Genomic DNA, 18,824 nt, shown 5'->3' on the forward strand with positions numbered 1-18,824 from the left:
CAAGCACAGTGAATCCTGCTACATCCAGCTGACTTTTCCTCTGTATTACACACAAAGCTGTCTTTATAGAAAGGGCTAGCTTGTAGCATCTCTCCTTCAATTTATGCAGATCACACTGAAGAGCACAGGAGTGCTCTGAATATTAAGCTACTGCATCTAACTTTTATAAAATAAATATGTAAGTTGAAGAGGAAAATCAGGGGAGACTTGGCAGATGCTACCTGGGGGTATTTTATTCCAAACCTCTGGTGTATCCTCACATGTCTTTGAAAGTAGGACAGGAAAAAGGCACCCGCCCCCAAGCAATGGGGTCTGAGCAGTCACTTCCCAGCCAACACAGCTGCAACAAATTCAGAGCTTTTGCCTTTCAATTACCTGCCCCCAAGAACTGAAATACAAAGGCTATCAGACCCTTGAGGCAGAAAAAAAACTTTCCCAAATCCTGCTCAAAAATTCTGGGAATTTGCAACGGCTTTTAAAACACACTCATCCTCAGATTTCACAAGGACAGATTATTTCCTAGACCTCTTCAGTTTAATCTCTTTAAGCCTGGAAGTTAAATCTTCATCTAGAGTGAAAATACTTTACCACTGTAATCTAGTTACGAGTATTTACACAATTTGCCCCAAATTCTCTCATTACAGCTGCCATTCTCAATTATTCACAGGTAGTGGTACATGCAGTTTCCGTGGAAACCTGCAGATCACAACCAAGTGATGTGCAGCCAATTGCAGGCAATGGGCACTCGAGCAGAACTGGGCGGCTGCGTAATTGTGCTTATATTTGACCATTTGGATGCTGTGGGTAGCAAAGGGCTAGTTTACATTTCAGTGTCTAAATTTCAAACATCTTAACTATTCCAGGGAGCAACCAAGACCTTGTATCTCCCAAAGCATAATAAACTTGATGAGGAGGCTGTAACTTTTATGACATCGCATTTTCAGCATTTCACTATCATTTTCTGTATTTACCATTTGAAAGTAAATGTCAGATTACTCTACCGTAAAACTGGTCATAAGTGATTCACTCCATTACACTTCAGAACCTTTCTTATTTTTAACTAGTGAAACTCTGCCAGTCATTTGCCTGAGACTGTGCTGCCTCCTTTTTATTCCCCTTCCATTATTAGTTGCTTTATTTTGTTAAAAATGTGAATATTCACATTATAAAATGTCTTGCTCCTTTAAGGTTTTTTCCCAGCATTTAACATTCTGAATGTCACGGAGTCTCAAAAGCAGTTATCCTAAAAAGGTTTCAGAAGCTCTTTGGAAACTCTCTTTGGATTACACTAATGCACAACAGAATAAAAGTATATCCTTGTCAGGCAGAGCTGTGAAGCTACCCAATATTAAATTGCTGAGGCTGACCATTCAGTGATGGCTGTCCAGCTACTACCCTGAGTCAGACAACAGACTCCACCATTTTTCTGTTTGAAAGACTCATGCTTCTCCCTGATATATATGGCATTCCACTGAGGTGCTGACTCTCACCAGGCTTCATCAATGCTTCATCACCCACACTTCATATTTTCACACAAGCTCCTTCACATTTTTTCCCCATGCTAAGACAGAGGCCCTTCCATAGCGCATTCACCAAGACACAGGACTACAAATCCTTCTTTTCCAATTGGCTCTCTTCAGGATTGGAGCAGCAATTATACTGTAAGCAGTGACATTCCAGGCAGTCGTTTTGTTTCTGTGTTATCTCCTGTCACATGCACAGGTTTGTGTGTACCCACCTACTGCTCTCTCTCCTCCCTGGACTTTCAGATGGCTGTGCAGAGCTTAGTGTAGCACGCTGTGCCCGCATGGCCATGCTGGTTGAGGGGCTCTGCTGTGAGGTTCCACCAGCTGAGCCTTCATGACTCTAACAAAACAGTCAACAACGGCACATGAGGTTGTTGTGCCCCCTCTGTGAGCTGAGCCTTTTTCCACCACTGCCATCCAGGAAACCAACTCAAGTTGCACAAGTAAGAGAGTGCAAGGCTCACTTTTTTATCCAGAGCTTATCCACCTAGCATAGTCTCGGAACTGAACAGCAAATTACATTACTGGTGTAAATCAAGTACTGAGTTAACCCCAAATGAAGAAGAGTCACCTCAGATGCAATTACTCAGGTAGCATCACTAGATGCTAGAGCAAGGAGCACTTCTGTGACAGCTGGAAATGCTCAGCACCAAGAAATTAAGCCCTAACTGAAGGAAACAGAATAAAAACATTTGTTGCACCTGCATTATTCAGAATTTAGGGTTTGCCAAATGTGATTTCCAACTTAGTTGTTTTGGAAAATACTCAGAGTTCATAGAGGGAACCCTCTACATGTTACTTTAAAAGGCAGACTGGTGAAGCACTTGGAAAGTATCTTTATGGAAAACAACAGATCTATTGAGAGAGCAGCAAATAGAATGCATACCCTGCACTGCTGCACAAGCAGCTGACATGGTAACACACAAATATGTCCTGAAAAATGGCACTCAGTATACTGCTTCCCCGAAAAGCATTAGCAGATCACATGCAGACTTCTTTTACAAAAATATTATGGTATAGGAATAAACAAAAGCTGTTTTAATTCTACTGTCTAAGTGAAAGGTTATCATCTAAGGCAGCTGACTGGTGTGCTAAAGCAAAGCACAGTCAACCTGCAGAGCTGCACCTCTATTCTAAATAAACTGCAGACTTCTGCATACTCTTTTAAATGTTGCTTACTGCAAATGCAGTAGCACTTAAACTAGAAACAATGTTCACTTACCTTTCCTAACTGAGAATGAAAAATAGCCTGGAACCCGCACTGGTGATGGGATGAAGCACTGGCAAAACTTCCTATGGTTTAGCCAAAACTCAACTGAAACCTGTATTTAACTATAGACTTCAGCTCTAAAGATCCCAGTCTTCAATGAGTATTTGTCAGAAATGTCACGAAGATAGAATGGCCTTCTACAAGAAATACCAAAATAAGTTAAAAAATGCTGAAAGGGTCACACTAACAGCACTACAGAGCCATTGTTAACTGCGTAACTGGAATCTGGTAATTTCTGCTGGTGATTCTTGTGTCTGCACCCCTCTATCTGATCCTCCATAGTAGCTGTAAATTAATGCCACAAGGAGAACAAGTTCAAACTCTGTTATTTGGCAGTGAGGTCCAGTTTCCATGAAATTCAGCATGTCATATCTCAAACTGAAAAGTGCATAAAGTAATGAATCACCAGGTTATATTCAGATTCTGCAGACTCATTTTTCAGCCACAGAAAATCAGCACTTCCAGGCTTAGAATAGCAGCACTGATCTAAAGGCCAACAGTGCTGCAATTCTTAAAAAAAAATGTATACCATAAAAGAACAGGTTAAGTGATAAGAGAAGGCATTTCAATTCTGTGCTTCAATGAGTGTTAGTGACACAGTCGTTAGGAAGGTGGAGAAGATGAGCTGTCAAGTTTTGTGACTTATGTTTCAGACAGTTTTGTTAAACATGCCATTTTTATTTTTTTCATGAATACTTTATGTATTTGCCACTGGTCAGATAAAGGCACTATTCAGTAGCACAGGACTAGATGGGACACAGCACACTCCTGAGTTCTCTTGCCTTTCTGCATATAAAAGAGGAAGAAAAGACCAAGAGAACCTGCTGTGTCTCAGCTCCATTCCTCAATTTACTCCAGCACTGCTTAGGACTTGTGTATTGCACAAATAACAGTAGTGTTAGGTTTAAATGTTCTAAGAAAAAAGGGGAAACTGATTTCAATCAAGTGTTGATGGGTGACTGTCATTTACCATCCTTCATTTGCATCAAGCAGCTCAAAATATTGACCTGGGGATCCTGAATACTAGGGCACATTCACTGATTCAGGCTGAATTTTAGTGAGGTAGGGAGTGAAAAATTGCCCTGGTGCTTGATGGTTTTTGAAATTTGCCTCTGCTGGGTAAAAGCCCTTGGACAAGCTGGAAATGGGGAATGTGCATGCTTCTGCTGCCAAAATTGATGCAAGGAAGACCTGGATACAGCCTTCCACAGCTGCTAAGCTCTTGCCTTAGAGGGAAACACCCTCAACACAGCTACTGAGGCAGGATGCAAAGCACATCCTGCCACCAACCTGCTTCACAATCATGGGGCATCTTGCATTATAAATAACAAAGACAGGTTACTGCTACAAACTGTGCACGATTAATGAGCCAACATCCAACATATTACATCTGAATAAAAGAGAGTACGAGGTAATCTGAACACAAGAAATTTGAAAAAAAATACTGAGTAACTGAGACAAGCTCCCTCCTACTGCTCATTGCAAAACCCCTCCTGAATCTTCATCTTTTGTCTAGTCCGACCTCGTACACCGAATCACCTCGACAAAACGGGCTCCTGGAGTTTTCCAGATGTGTACTCAATTGCTACAGGAATGAGCAAAAACATATGCTCAACCTGCAAGATGGAAGGAGTCCTGGAAGATGGCAATTGAAAGGGCTCACAGTATTCAGTACTGTGCCAGATAAGGTAAAGCTACTCCACAATGCTGCCAAGCCCTGTTTGTACCACATGAAGACACATAATTCTGCTGTTGCAAACAACACAGGTTAAATGACAACTAAATATACCAGCACTTCTCGTCTGAAGACACAAGCATGGATGCAAAGAGAGCCATTAAATCCAGAGTCCCTTCTAATAATAACAACAACCCACTGGCCCTTCTAATACAAAGACTGCAGGGTATAAATGATATCAGACATTAACAGGTATTTTTTTCACAGACCACACAGATAAGCTGGGAAACATCTTGCTATATGCAATTTTATATGCACACCAGAAGTTAAAGTTCAAAGCATAACGAGAGTCTTCTTTCATTAGTTTGACTAAACCCACTGCCTTTAGTTCAAAAATGCCTGAGGTACACATGTATAGAGGCCAGAGAAGGATGCACTTGAAGGAATCATCACTCCAGGCATGGTCCTTACAGATTTCTCTGGTATTCATAATTGACTCCTGGCAAAAAAAGTGGGACAGACTAATCTTCAGTTTCAATCATTGCAGCTGTTTCTTATGGCAGCAAACACAACGCAAATTGCAATGCACATACTTCTAGAGAAGCACAAAAACAGCCCAGAGAATTTCAAGATGATCTACAAAGGAAGTCAGGTGCTAGAAAACAAGCCAAACAACAGGAGCTTACTGAGCTCAAGTGTTCAGCCTGTTGAAAAGAATTTACAGAATCTTACGTGGAAAAAGGGATCTCAGAGACACATGGCAGACAAGCGACAATGTCAGGAAGAAACAAACGGATTGGTTGAAGTTGAGATTATGCAGTTTCAACACTAGAATTATGTATAAATTATTGGAATAAACCCACTAGTTAGTGCTGGATTTAACAGATGCTTTGCACTTTTTTTGGATGGTATAGTATATAACTCCTTAAAGATATCCTTTAATCTGCCTTTAAGAAATATCTGCATGGCTGAACCAAAATGTGAGCGATACCAGACACGGACCCTCTTACCACAGAGTCTTTGATAAACTGGAAGTGGACACAGAGCCAGGTACATTGGCTGGTACGTGCTTGAACAGATGCAGTCTGCTCTCCCTGGGTACTCCCTGAAAGGCCTGAAGCAAGAGGAGTCTTATAGGTTTGGCTGCACTGGAAAGTGGAATTAGAGACAGAATATAACCACAAGAAAATGCATTAACTACACAACACAGCCATAACCTTACTGTGATTTAATAGAGGGTATAGCTTGCCTCATCAATGCAAAGCCACACTCCATTAGACAGACAACTCCAGATTTCTGCTTTGATCAAATTTAAGTCTGTAATAAGGACCAGTCTGAATAGTGGCTTGAATTAGGGGAAGAGGCTGGGGGTAGGTTTAACAATTAAGACATTTTATGATTGCCACATATTCTTGAATTGCTGGTGCCAGTCAGCCTTTAAGTCAATACACAGTAAGTTTTTGAGGTCTTCTCAAAAGCCAACACCACTTGATAAAATACACCTCACTTCAAAAATTAAAATTCAGAATCCTGAAAAGTCAGTAAAATAGAAAATCCTGCTTCTGAGTTTGACATATTCCCCATGATTTGGTGAAGGAAATAAACCTAAATGCTTTGAGCAAACACCAGGAGAAAGGAGGTGACACTGGAAAAGGTCGTAGCCTGCAAAGGGACAGACACCAACTCACATTCTGCAAGGCCAAGGTTGCTGCAAAAATCAAATTCAGCTATCAGAAATACAGAGAAAAGTCACAAAAAATGTACAAGGAGAACCAAAAGACTTTCCCTCTGCCAACCACAACAAATGGCTCAGTAATACAAAATGTCAGTTGGCACTTGAAACACAGTGGATGGCCAGAGAGAAAGTGCATTTTTAAATCATTAACACATTGGGAACACACAGATGTGCAGTTCAGCTACATCTGTGCATTGTAATTTCTACAGTAGTCACAACTTAATGAATCATCAATTGTGACAAGATCAATGAACCGAACTGCACAACAAACTAAAGCTAGTAAATTCATGCCTGGGGCAAGAGCTAAAGGTTTATTTTATTATTTTTTTTAGTACTTCTATAATTTTTAGTGTCTAATTAGTAAAAACATGAATCCTCCAGAACCCTTTTACTTTTCCCTCCCTTTTGAAAGTCCTACTGCAAATGATAAAGATTTCATTCATGTTTGCTAAATTCAAGTCTGGATGCTACTCATCTGATAAGCAATTTCTTCCTCAGGACCAGGAACACATGGCAGCAGAAGTTACAGTGCTGGGATGTGCACTACATGCCAATCAGGTGGAGTCTGATTGAGCCTACCACCTCTAGGCAAAACAACTGCTGTTTTTTCCACCAGGCCAGATTACTCCTGCAGGCAAAGCTAAGATTCTGCAATGCTACTTTTTGCAGGGACAAATTCATGTCCAAAGCAAGCAACCAAATCATTTATATGCAAAAAACACACACTGAGCTTCCCCCTGGCCTCAACTCATTCAACAACTTCAACGCTGAGTTTGTCGAGGACATGCATAATCCAGATAGGCTTCACATCAGTGATATTCTTACAGAAAAACTGTCCAAATTAACCAGGAGGCAGAAGACAGCACGCCATCTTCCAACAAAGCTAGGTCCATGCAAGCAAAGGCTCTCCCTGCTGACCTCTTCACTCTTCCAGGTAAACCATTTTAATCTCTACCATATGTAGGCTTTCAGTGTATTAATACCTGCCAGGGGTGCAGCTGGACTCTTGTCTCCCTTCCAGACAGGCTCCAGGGAACAACAAGCTGTGCTTAGCCTGGCTTGTTTGTCACACATTCAGAGCGGGGCTCCATCTGGAAGGCACTTCCATGAATTGTAGCACTGCTGGCATGCACTGCTCTCCCTCCCAGGGTTTAAAATGAAGGAGGTGCATCCTCTCTTTAGAAGGCTGATTCAGTTCCAACTCCTGACCTTCTTTATACCGGATGTCTTGTCACCTTGGACTGTGCATTCCCCAATTCATTACCTTCCCCTGCAGCAGCTTTTGTTAATACCACCCTGTGTGCAGCTTATGCATTTTTCATCAATATATTTATCATTTCTGTTCTCTCTCCAAGGACTTTCTCCTCGCTGGGACCAATTGTGGTATTGTCTAAATCAAAGAAATACAGAAAAATAAATTCCAGCACTGCCTTCCTTATAAACAAAACACCATTTTGGAGCTGTAGCACCAAAAAGCAAGGCTCAGTGTTTTCATGGTCTCCAACAGGTTAATATTTCCAACACCTTTCCAGCGGTCTCAAAGCTGAAATATCATAATACCAGTTCTGCCTGTAGCACGTTGTGCAGCCAGTTTTACCTACATCATTCTGCATCCTGTGCTGACAGGCACTTTTACTCCAAGAAATTTTCCCCAGCTCCCCCTTGGAGCAGCAACACAAGTGAACATTCGCACACTACAGCTGGAAGAAGTTATAGCTCTGATTGCTATTTAGACTTCTTCACTCAACTCTAATACGCAAGAACCTGGAAAGGTTTCATCCAGGCTGGACCCTTGTGATAAAAGGATTGAAGGAACAGAGTAAAGGATTAGCCTGACAGATGAATACATTGCAATGTTTGCCCATTGCAACATCCAACCTACCTCATCAACGCACTAGATAATCTTGAAAAGACAGATCTTATTATACCTCACACCTGCTGGTTTCCTTAGGATAAAGGATTTGAAGAGCTATTCTGGAGCTCTGGGCAGAAAGAATCTGAGCAGGTGGGAGTGCCAGAAAGAGTCACTTACTTTATTATCCAACTGAAATAATCACAAGAATAAACAGCTGTTAGAAAACTCTACGGGGAAGGTGGTATTTTACTACTACAACATTGGGCTTCTAAGACAGCATGTAGAATGCATGTATTTTAGGTAATCTTGCTTGATACCAAACATACTTTAGTCAATAGCAGCTCAAGTTACAAATTAACGATGAATGTTCACAATAATTACTTCTTGCATCCAAAATTAGGGCCAATTATTCCTTTTGCTCATTATCTGGGCACTTGATTTTAATAAACATCACAACCATAGAGCCTTCCTGACATCATACTGTATATAAACAACACAAGACCAAAAAGAGATCATAAAGACAACCAGATGTGGGACTTGGGAACAAGCATCATACACAGAAACCAGTTGTTGGAATGATTAATAATACAGGTCTGCAGTGCAAAAACTGCTTTATTTTGCATCTCAGATCGAGACCAAAAGGCAACCCAACAGCAGCAGTTATGTGATTTTCCTTTCTTTACAGAAGAGAAAGTTAAAATACTTGTTGAATGTTCCCCTCCACAGGTACAGTAAGAAACACATGTGCTCCCTACATAGACATGCTCTCTTCTGAAGAGCTGTTGCTGCTACAGATTGAATAGCACTGCATTCCCCACAGTCATGGTTATCACATTCTCTACTCTCCAAGCTCAATTTTTCATTTAAGAACTCTCCCATTCTATCAAGGGGATATATTGTCCCACTTTTGCACAAGAAGGTACAGAAGACCCCCATCTTAAGTGACTGTGTAAGCCATGGCATGCCAGTAAATGACAACAGGTCACTAGGCTGTGGGTAGTCTCTTGGTTATGAGCAGAAAGGAAAGATAATTTTACAAAAATAGTTAAGGCCTCAGAAAAGCTTTTCAGACACACCTTGCTCTTGCCCTTCTGTTTTTTCCTTGGAACCAAAGCAGATAATTCTTGTGGCATTATCAAGCAGCATTTCCAATTAATTTCCAGTAGTTAAGCAATGAGTTACTCCTTCTTTCAGAAAGCTATTCTACAACCTAACAGATTTCAAAGATTCTACAAATACACACCAGCAACAAACTTTATTAGTCAGCAGGAGATAGCAGCAGGACTGACATACCAGCTACAGAGAGCACATCTGTCAATAACAGGTTGCCACAGACACTCTCAGAACAAGACATCTTGAAAGAGATCCAGCAGTAAGAAAGGTCTTTTGAAACATTTGATGATAAAGACCTATTATTTTAGTTTCTGATGGTCACCACGTAGATGCTAAATCTGAGAAGAAATGTGTGTGTGTGTGGTTATTCTGACAAGGTTTACAGTTACATAAATTATCTAAACAATTAAATTCTTGTTTGCCTGTTCCAAATTAATTAAATAAATTTCCATTAAATGTCTTTTACAATAAGAAAATCATTAATTTATAATTATGGGGTTTCATGTCTTTTTTTTTCCTTCTCTGAAAAGACTTCTAGAACCCTACATACACAGTCAATTAATAAAAATATTTTCTTCTGGCTGCCAGTCCTCCAAAATAATTTTATTATCTGAGAGTCACCAGGTCCATCCTCAGACTAGTTATTACCAAATAAACATTTGGAGAGCCAAATCAGGGCTTACTGTCACCTAATCAACTCCACTCTCTTGTTCGCTGTTTTTTTATTAGGTATGCAATAATGGTCTCTATAAGCAAATTCCTTCAACATCAATTTTGAAATTACGAGATTCTTTAGCAGCCTTTGCACAAAAGGTGCATCTTAAATTGACAGTGCTGAGATGCTGAGATACCTGAGATGCTGTAAATAAATAAAGACGACAGTCAAAAAAATCAAGTCAGAAGAGCCAAATCACCTTAAGTGACAGGAATAATATGAATAAAGATAAGAAATAATTAGAATTTTTATTGCAAGCCTGGCACATATTGCTTAGAAACAAGAGGAGAGGGAGTGTGGGTGAAGAGAAATGCAGAGAAGTTATGCTAGCCAGTGACCAACTGAATCAAAAAGCAGCTATGATCCTGGAGCCCATTCAAATGTCTATCTTCAAAATTTATCAATTCATCAGTGCTTGAGTGCACATCTCTAGTACAGCATGTTCAGAAAGTCCCTGAAATCAAACAGGAACAGGTGCAGAATAGGAGGAAGCACTGAGGCCAGGAGAATCAAAAAGACCAGTCCCCATGAAACTCATACAGGGATTTTACAGCAAGGGAAAGGTTTAGGTGGCCACTTTCTGGTTAACTGGGGCCTAAACACTCATTTCCCCAACAAAATAAACTGCTTCGAGATTTACAATATTTTAATTACACCTGTTATTTTTGCCTTTTCTTCCTCCATAATATCTAGTACAAGAACTTTAAAGGACACCCATCTCCTCCTTGGCAGTCTTCACCTTGTTGCTCCATTCTCCTAACAGACTACCACTCTTTTTAGCCTAGGCTGTGCCACGTTCCCCTCCTGGCTTTGCTGCATCCTGACACCATCAAATCCCAGTGCTGTCAAAGCTTTCCAGACATGTTTGTGGCCATGGGGGGTCTGGGCACATGGGAATGCCAGCCTTTCTGCAGGGATGTGAAAGGCAGGGCTGGTGGTTGCTGCTCCCAGCTGGGACCAATGATCTGTTCCAACAGAGAGTCAAAACAGATTAGCTTAAACCACAGACAATTTAATCTAACCTGTCTGATTTCAAACTGGAACAGAGAGGCAGAAGCAGTCATCTGGCCATCCCTGGCCTCAGCTGGGAGACGGCAACCCACAGGCACACCTCCCTAGCAAGACAGAAACCTGCCTGCATGAGCACATCCCTGCCAGAGAGTTAAACTAATCTGCTTGTGCCTCATTTACCTACTGGAATAGGCTGAATGTTTTGACAGCAGAGCAGCACTAGAACAGCCTGACACACTTTTCATCACAATCTCCCAGGAAGCACTAAGGTAACAGAGAAGGAACCTGTCTCAACACCCCCAGCCCAGGAAAACAAGAGAAAATAATGCCCAAGACTCAATTATTCATTTTCTTAACAGACAGAAGATACCAGTCATTGCCACAAGGCTCTGAATAAACATCCACCTTTCTGGATATCTTCACGAGGGACTTCAGAAATGGAGCAAATAAAATGGCGACAACTACTACTGGCAATAGAATTTCTTAGCTGAACACAATTTCCAGTACCAACGTCAGAACTTTCAAACTGTTAAATAAACTTGGAATAAATCATGTGAGGCAAGAAGCTCTGAGAAGTCTTTTGCAGGATATAACTGCACAATTACATCTTCAAGCTACTTGGCAATATAAACCGTGTGTTGCAGCTTTTGCAGAATTCTGTAGAATATACTCCCATTCTTGCTTGTTTGACACTTAAAGTTCACTTTAAGTCCTTCCCAAACTGCAGGTGCTGCTTTTGAGCATTGCAATACCACTGAAACTTGCTGCTAAGAATGTGACAACACCCCATCCCGTTACAGGTGTCATCTCGCAGGACCTCATTTGAGAGGTAATATTCAGAAACAGCCATTTGCTGCAGAAGAAACGTTCTCAAGATTAAGAGGTCAGTACCTATTCAGATACAAGGTTTTATGGGAGTGCACAGCTCCAAAGGGTTCAGCTTGGCATTAACAATGTGGTATTTCATACGAAACTTTTCAAAGGTTGTATTTCTTGCTTCATAAACTTGTGGAATGAACCTGGATGTTAACCTTAGTGCATGGCAGTCTTCTGAGGGAACTTGCTATCACGGATACATTACATGGTTATGAGCCATTAGTTAATCATTTAAACAGAGATAAGAAATGGAAATTATGGCATTTGGGTCTGATACGTTCTAAAGATCTGCTGACTCTTCTGTTTGAAGGAGAGACCAACAACAGTTAAAACTTTTCTTTACCTGAGAAAATTACTTCTTTGTCTTTCACTCAGAGCCAAGAAAGTCTTTCTTGTTAAATATTACAAAAATAAACTATAAAAGTTGGACTAATATTGTTACTGAATCCAATCTTTGACAGCAAATAAATACAATATGCACAGAACCAGGAGTCTCACACTTGGATTAAAATGATAGGTGCTCTGTAGATACCAAAGCTTAAGTAGCTGAAACAGTTTTTCAGATACCACGGCAATCTATCTAGGTTTTGGCAGCATGGCACACAATGGTAATCCAAGCAGAACAGCCTCTGTAAATTTTCCTGGTCTAACAAACTGATTACACATTCTCTGCAATCTTCTGTGCACAGTGGGACCAAGAGACCACCTCTTTCCCCTTGGAGGATCCTTTTAGCCACACTAGTCAGTACCTGGAAAATAACTGGAGTTGTTAGCAGGACAGGGCTCCTGAATTGACCCAACCAATACTAGGTAACCTGCTGTCAAGCAGCACAAAGCATGCTTTCCTTGAAAACACTATTTACACCTTAATAGTACAAGTCCACATGAGCTCAGGTTTAGATTCCTTTAGGTGACAACCTGAACTTTGCAATGAGGCCACCATGAGTAGTTGGCTTAATGTTTCTCTTTTCAACAAGCACAGGACATGCCAAGACCCAACGAAAAGCAGAATCAGGCTTCTTCATTTCTCTGTGCATCACTGCACATTAGGACATTTCCCTAAGGAGGGAAGCACTCACAGTGAGTGGAGTCCCACTGCACAGGAGCTCCTGGCAAAGCAATAGTTACAGAGGTCCATGAACTGCCTGCCTCCTACGAAGGAAGTGCTATTGGGATTGCCTGTGTAGAGAGCTAAGAACAGGAGCAGGACCTCTGCAGTAGGATCACAGCAGTCCTTCTTCCCAGGGACAGACCAAAGGACATTGGAACAGCTAATTAACATGAAACATGTAGAAGAAAGACCTGTCCTCTCCTGACCAGAGACATGAAGAGAATAGTAGCAATCCCAGGAGTAGCAGAGCACAGGGAACTTTAATTCATTTACACAGTCAGAATGAGCGCAGACAAATACATTCAATTTCCATTCTGTAATTGTTTCAATTTTACAACAAATTGCAAGAAATTCTTCCTGGCAAAAGGATGCAAAAGCAATGAAGCTAAAGTACAGTGATCTGACTGATCCTTTTGTAACTAACCAAACACAGACAAGGATTAAACATAGCTAACTTCTGTTTACTATTCCAATGACAAAAATCACTTTTAGATGGATGTTTACAAAAAGGGCATATTGGTTCGGGCCTTCTGAGATCTAGCTCTCTGCAGAAATCATTTGTAACAGTCAAATGTTTACCATTTACAGCATTTCAAACAGGGTAACCCCAGGAACTGGAATGCAGCTGGCAGATGGTGAAAGAAATTAAGCTCATGACATGGTTCAGTAAACAGCAAATTATGTTATGCTAGAAGTGCTTGCCACCCCAGGACAACTGCTGCACTCAGGAACTTTCTAGGTGTGCTACTTTTGGCTGGGATAGACTTAATTTTCTTCATGGTAGCTTGTATGGGGCTATGTTTTGGATTTGTGCTGAGCACAATGTTGATACCATGAGGATGTTTCAGGTCATGGTAAAACACCACCAGGGCTGCAGTGAAATGCTCCTAAACTTCCTCAACTTCTGTCAGCACAAAGCCAGCCAGCAAAACTTAACTTGCCAGGTTACCTTGAAACTGAAACCCACTGTGCAAGCAACTCTTCCTTGGCGCTTCTATCTGTCCTCTTTACCAGGAGCTGCTCTCCTGTGGAGCCTGGCAGCACTCTCCAGGCAAATAGCTACATGCCACACGATTAGGAGTCTGGGATAGAGGCATAGGGGATTTGCATAGATCTAGAATGGAAATCGGAGATGGTATTTTCATTTAACCTACTTAAAAACAAAGGGAAATGAAACTGCATATATTTAGTGTCACTTGGATATGACTGTATGCTCTGGATTACAAGGGAGTGCAAAAACGACTACTTGTAAAGCATTAAAGGAACAGTTGCAATTAACTGGTTTTCCAGTTCTGGAAATCAACACAATATCCCCACTGGAAAGCCCTGGGAGAAGGGACTGATAACATACTTTGTATTTGAGCTACCTTTCTCTCCCAAAGAATCAATATACTTCTCCCTGCCCCTTGAAGATGTTTTTTTCCACTGCTTTTCCTTATCTTTATCTTTTCCTTATCCAGACTGAAGGCATCCTTTGGTGAACAGGCAACCAGAGACAAACACTGTTACCATCACCTTTCCCAACACTGCTGCAATGTAGAGTATACAAGGAGTCTCATGGAAGGACACACGGACTTCTGCTCTCCTGCCATCAGCTTGTTCTTGCATCCTTCCTACTTATATTTCATATAACCTCCCTATTTAAAATGTTCTGTAATTCTCAACATTACCACTGAATAATATATTTATTAATTTGTTAGTGCCACTAACTGTCCCTGAGGCTTTTCTTGAGAATGTGTGTCAGCTTATTGATTCTAACCTTCCCCCTCCCTGCACTGCTTTCCTCCTCTGCCAAGCAGAAACATACTTCTGTGCTGCTTCAGGTCATAATTGGAAAAAAGATAGAAATGTTCAATATGACTCATACATAATTCAGCTTATCAGCTACCCAGGAGAAATGAGAAGAGAAGGTATACGCATGTCTATTTCTTCTACTATCAACAGGAGGAATAATTTCCAGTTACACAAAGTATACGTAGTTTGGTCACAACAGGATCTGCAGAGAGAAGGGAAAAATGAGAGACATGGAAGCAAAGAATAAAAGGGCAGTAGGGAACCAAACTGTTAAAAGAGATTCACTTATGTTAGAATTCCTGATTCCCCTGGAAGACTGGACTCATGCTTCTCTCTTAATATTCAGAATTAAATAAGTTAGCAATTAGAAAGGATAACCTGCTTCTGATCTGTAAAACATCACAGAAATCTAAATAAAATAAAGCTCCAGCTTAGCTAGCTACAAAGACATCTAGTAACAGGCTGCTAAACCCTAACTGTGACTTCTGGATTTAATGTTAAGGCCTATGTTCTAAATGTTCAAATTGTGAAGGAGCATTAAAACTTATTGTTATAAAGGATTTTTAATGTAAAAATCAATACATGCTGTGTATTTAGCAGCATGTAACCACGAGGACATCTATGATAAGCTTTGTCATGCACCAGGGACCACTGCATTAGTCAAATTCTTGAAAGGAAGCACAGAATGTCTGTATCATTCAAACTGCCATCTGAGACCAATTACGGAAATTATTTTTACCCCAAAAGCAGAGGGAAAAATCCAATCCTACTTGACAGCCTTGTGAGTACCAAGGGTTCCACATGAAATATGTCATTTTCAAATACCTCTACAAAATTAATGTTAGAAAAGTGATGGTATAACTGAGAACTTGGGAACTTACAACTATTTTCTGGAAGCCATTGAGAGTAAACAACCAGAACCAGGGCAGTATCTACCTTGCCAAAGTGTAAACAAAGCAATGTTAATAGTGACTTTTAAAAAGTCATATTCACAAAATGCAGAAACATCATAATTTCTATCAGACAATGCAGAAAAAGAAGGTAACTTGACTGAAAAATTACAGAGCTGTCCATAGAAAAGTCTCAGAAAAGGGAAATGTAAACTATTTTTTCTTAAATATAAATACATCATAACAGAATCCATCTCCTTTGTCACTTAAGCCAACATAAAAGGCACATGCAGCCCTTCATCCTCACAGTCAAGCTCACAACTCTATATGCATGAGCATATACAAATTGTTAGGCAGCAAATGTTTCTTAATTCTGCCCATTACAAGAGTGCCCAGCAAGGGGTCGATACTCTTCAGTCTGAGTGGAAAACACAGCCCCCCCAGCCTGCAGATCGTTTCTGACCTTATGGGATCATGTTCAACGATCATTACTCCCAATTAAACGAATTTTCCAAACAGAAAAGCAGGCTCAGTACTTGACTGCTACTGATTTTTGCTTCTGCAATTCTTAAATTGTGTGCCTGCATGTCTTTTCCTGTCTGTGGTGTTTCCTAACATTCCCTATTTATGTGGTGGTCTGCAAGTTTTACCTCATCAGAAAATCAGCAGGAGCGCCATGGAGCTAAGAAATACTGTTGTGCTCCTTGATGCAATGCATGTCTCTGTGGGCCTTTGAACACTTAACACAGAGCAAATAAATTATTAGCGTGTGTGTGCATGTGCATACATATCCAAGATACATAAAGTCAACTACAACCAAAGGAAACAGGAATGTGCATGGAAGAGTGGTATTCAAGCATCCAGTATCAAAAAAATCCAGTTGCAGGAAGCATTTAAATGCAGATCTGCACATAAACTGCTGAAAGAGCTCTACTGAGCTTTGTGCACTCACATACACTGCTGTGAAGGCAAGAAGTAACAAAAAGAATCTGATTTTTGTCCCCCAATAATTTTCAAGTCTATAGCACTTGTTATCCTATTCTTAATAATACTATCACTGGAGAGCAAGCTGATCTTTAAGATGCCCCACCTCCAGAAACAAGATACACAATCACATCAGGTATTGAATGATTTCTATGATTCCCATCACCACGGTGCCTGAGCACATTACAGTTGTTTAATGTGTTCTTTGTCACAGAGCAGAAAGGAAAATATGATTACCTCTATGCTATAAATGAGGATGGGAGAACAAGGAACAATAGGTAACTTGTCATGTGTGGCTGGCACACTCACCACTGGGATAACCACTCTCCTTTGATTCAAAATCCTACAACAATAAACACTTTCCAGTCTAGTTTTTTCATTACTTAGAAGTTTCCACATCAATCTATAAACAACAAGAAATCTGCCTAAGCTTTTTCCTGCTTGTAAGGGGTAAAAATGCAAGGGGTAAAAATCCATTCAGCCAAATGCCCCAGATTTGTAACACCTTAGCACATTTACAGAATCCTATACATAAACAAGTGATAGAACACATTGATGTGCCGGAAAAACACCATCTTTCCTTAAAAGCATAAAAGAATTCTGACAATTTAATATTAAAAAAATCAAGTTCACAAGCCTGTTTACATCTAATAAACTGTTTTTCCACAAATATTTAGCAGAAACAACACAGGAAGCAAAATAAAACCTGCCCATACAGCAGTTAACAGCAGTCAAGGAGGAAAATCTATTCTTTAACAGGAGACACAGAATTAAAAGTTGTGAGTACAATGAAAAATAAACACAACTAAATTTCACATAAAATTTAAAACCTGAAGAGTAACCTGAAAATCTATGTGCTGATTTAATCCAGAAGGTGCAGAAACACAGATTAAGTTTTTGATTGTCAGATGCAATACTTGGATACCCTGAAGATGGCTATTATATGAAAGCAAACAGATGAGGAAAGTATACAAATGTCTCTGTAGATAGCCCCCTGAGTCAGAAATGACACCTCTCAATCAGACAACAAAAACACTCTAAAGACAGTTCAGAATCTGCAATCCTTCCATGATTGTCTCAAAATATGATGTTCTATTATAGGAGAAATTATAGCAACTGCTGCAGATCGAACACAGCTTTACCAAATCAAGCTAGAATATCGCCATGCCATTTAAATGCAGCATATCAACATGTAGCTGCCAAAGCCACATCTCCTGCCACTTAAGCCATGCAAAAACTTCCCCTTACCTTCTAACACTGTTAACTTGGCACTGGTGTTTATCTCCCCCACACTGTTGGTGGCTGTGCACTCATAGATGGCTTCATCTCGATGAACGCGCAGGGGCTGTATCCGCAGAACTGATCCTGATCCATCATCAAACTCGATAACCTTTGGGAATGGAAAGAAAGCACTTCATTACTGGTATCTTCTGCAACAACACTCAGAGTCAAAACAATCTAGGAGTTGAAGACCAAAAAACAAAACAAAACAAGCCCTGTAAGTTCTAAAATACCATGGAGTTAAGTGTTCCAAATCCAGTAGCACAAAAATTTCAGTGTCAAGAATGTATTTGTCCTCTGAGGAGACCAGAACAAATGAAGATCCAATGAAGTTCTTTATGGATCAATTAAGGTTGACAAATTATCAACCTGGTAATAAAGATGTGAATCTGATGATTTAAAACATCTGAGCCATATTTGCACTAATGATTTTACTAATCACTGATACAATTTAGTGCCAACTTTCACCTTGATGGAACAGGAGAATGATATACTCCTGTGGGATTGCTAGGGAAACAGTAACAAAACTTGAATAAAACCTCGAGCACCTACAGTGCATGCTAACTCCAGCAGAGTGAGGGGTTTTAATGTCCCTCAGCACTGGGTACTTTGCAACTCTGGCATAATCAAAAATGATGTAATTACACTTCCTTCCCCAGCATAATAAATTAAGTCTTTAATAAATCATTGCCTTTCCATCCATCCTGCTAAACTGAAAATGCATTACTCTGACTTATACATGGAAGAAAAAGGCATTTATTAGTTTATAGCTGAATCACTATTTGCTACTTCAGAACAGCAAGGCTGTGAATGCACAGCCTCAAGCCATTATTAATGCCAAACTCACCTTCTCCTATTCCAGAGTACAGCAGAAGTTGGAAATACTACCTGATTTGCAGACAGTGACAGCATGAGGGAAAGGCAGATGCCACCCACTCCTGTCTCTTGGGAACTGAGGTGATGGAGAGACTTAGGGGATCCTTCCTTC

At 40.3% G+C, this 18,824-nt stretch overlaps 1 protein-coding gene across 19 annotated transcripts in view; it reads right to left on the bottom strand.

Moving 5' to 3' along the window:
- PTPRF (protein tyrosine phosphatase receptor type F) overlaps positions 1–18,824 on the bottom strand; it is a 378,262-nt gene that overhangs the window by 175,296 nt on the left and 184,142 nt on the right. For all 19 annotated transcript variants that reach the window (XM_033067370.1, XM_033067369.1, XM_033067389.2 and 16 more), the window contains exon 5: positions 17,804–17,945. In XM_033067370.1, coding sequence (XP_032923261.1) covers positions 17,804–17,945 — 142 coding nt within the window. The remainder of the gene's footprint in view (positions 1–17,803; positions 17,946–18,824) is intronic.

Source organism: Catharus ustulatus, chromosome 9 (assembly GCF_009819885.2).
Source record: "Catharus ustulatus isolate bCatUst1 chromosome 9, bCatUst1.pri.v2, whole genome shotgun sequence".
Taxonomy (NCBI): domain Eukaryota; kingdom Metazoa; phylum Chordata; class Aves; order Passeriformes; family Turdidae; genus Catharus; species Catharus ustulatus.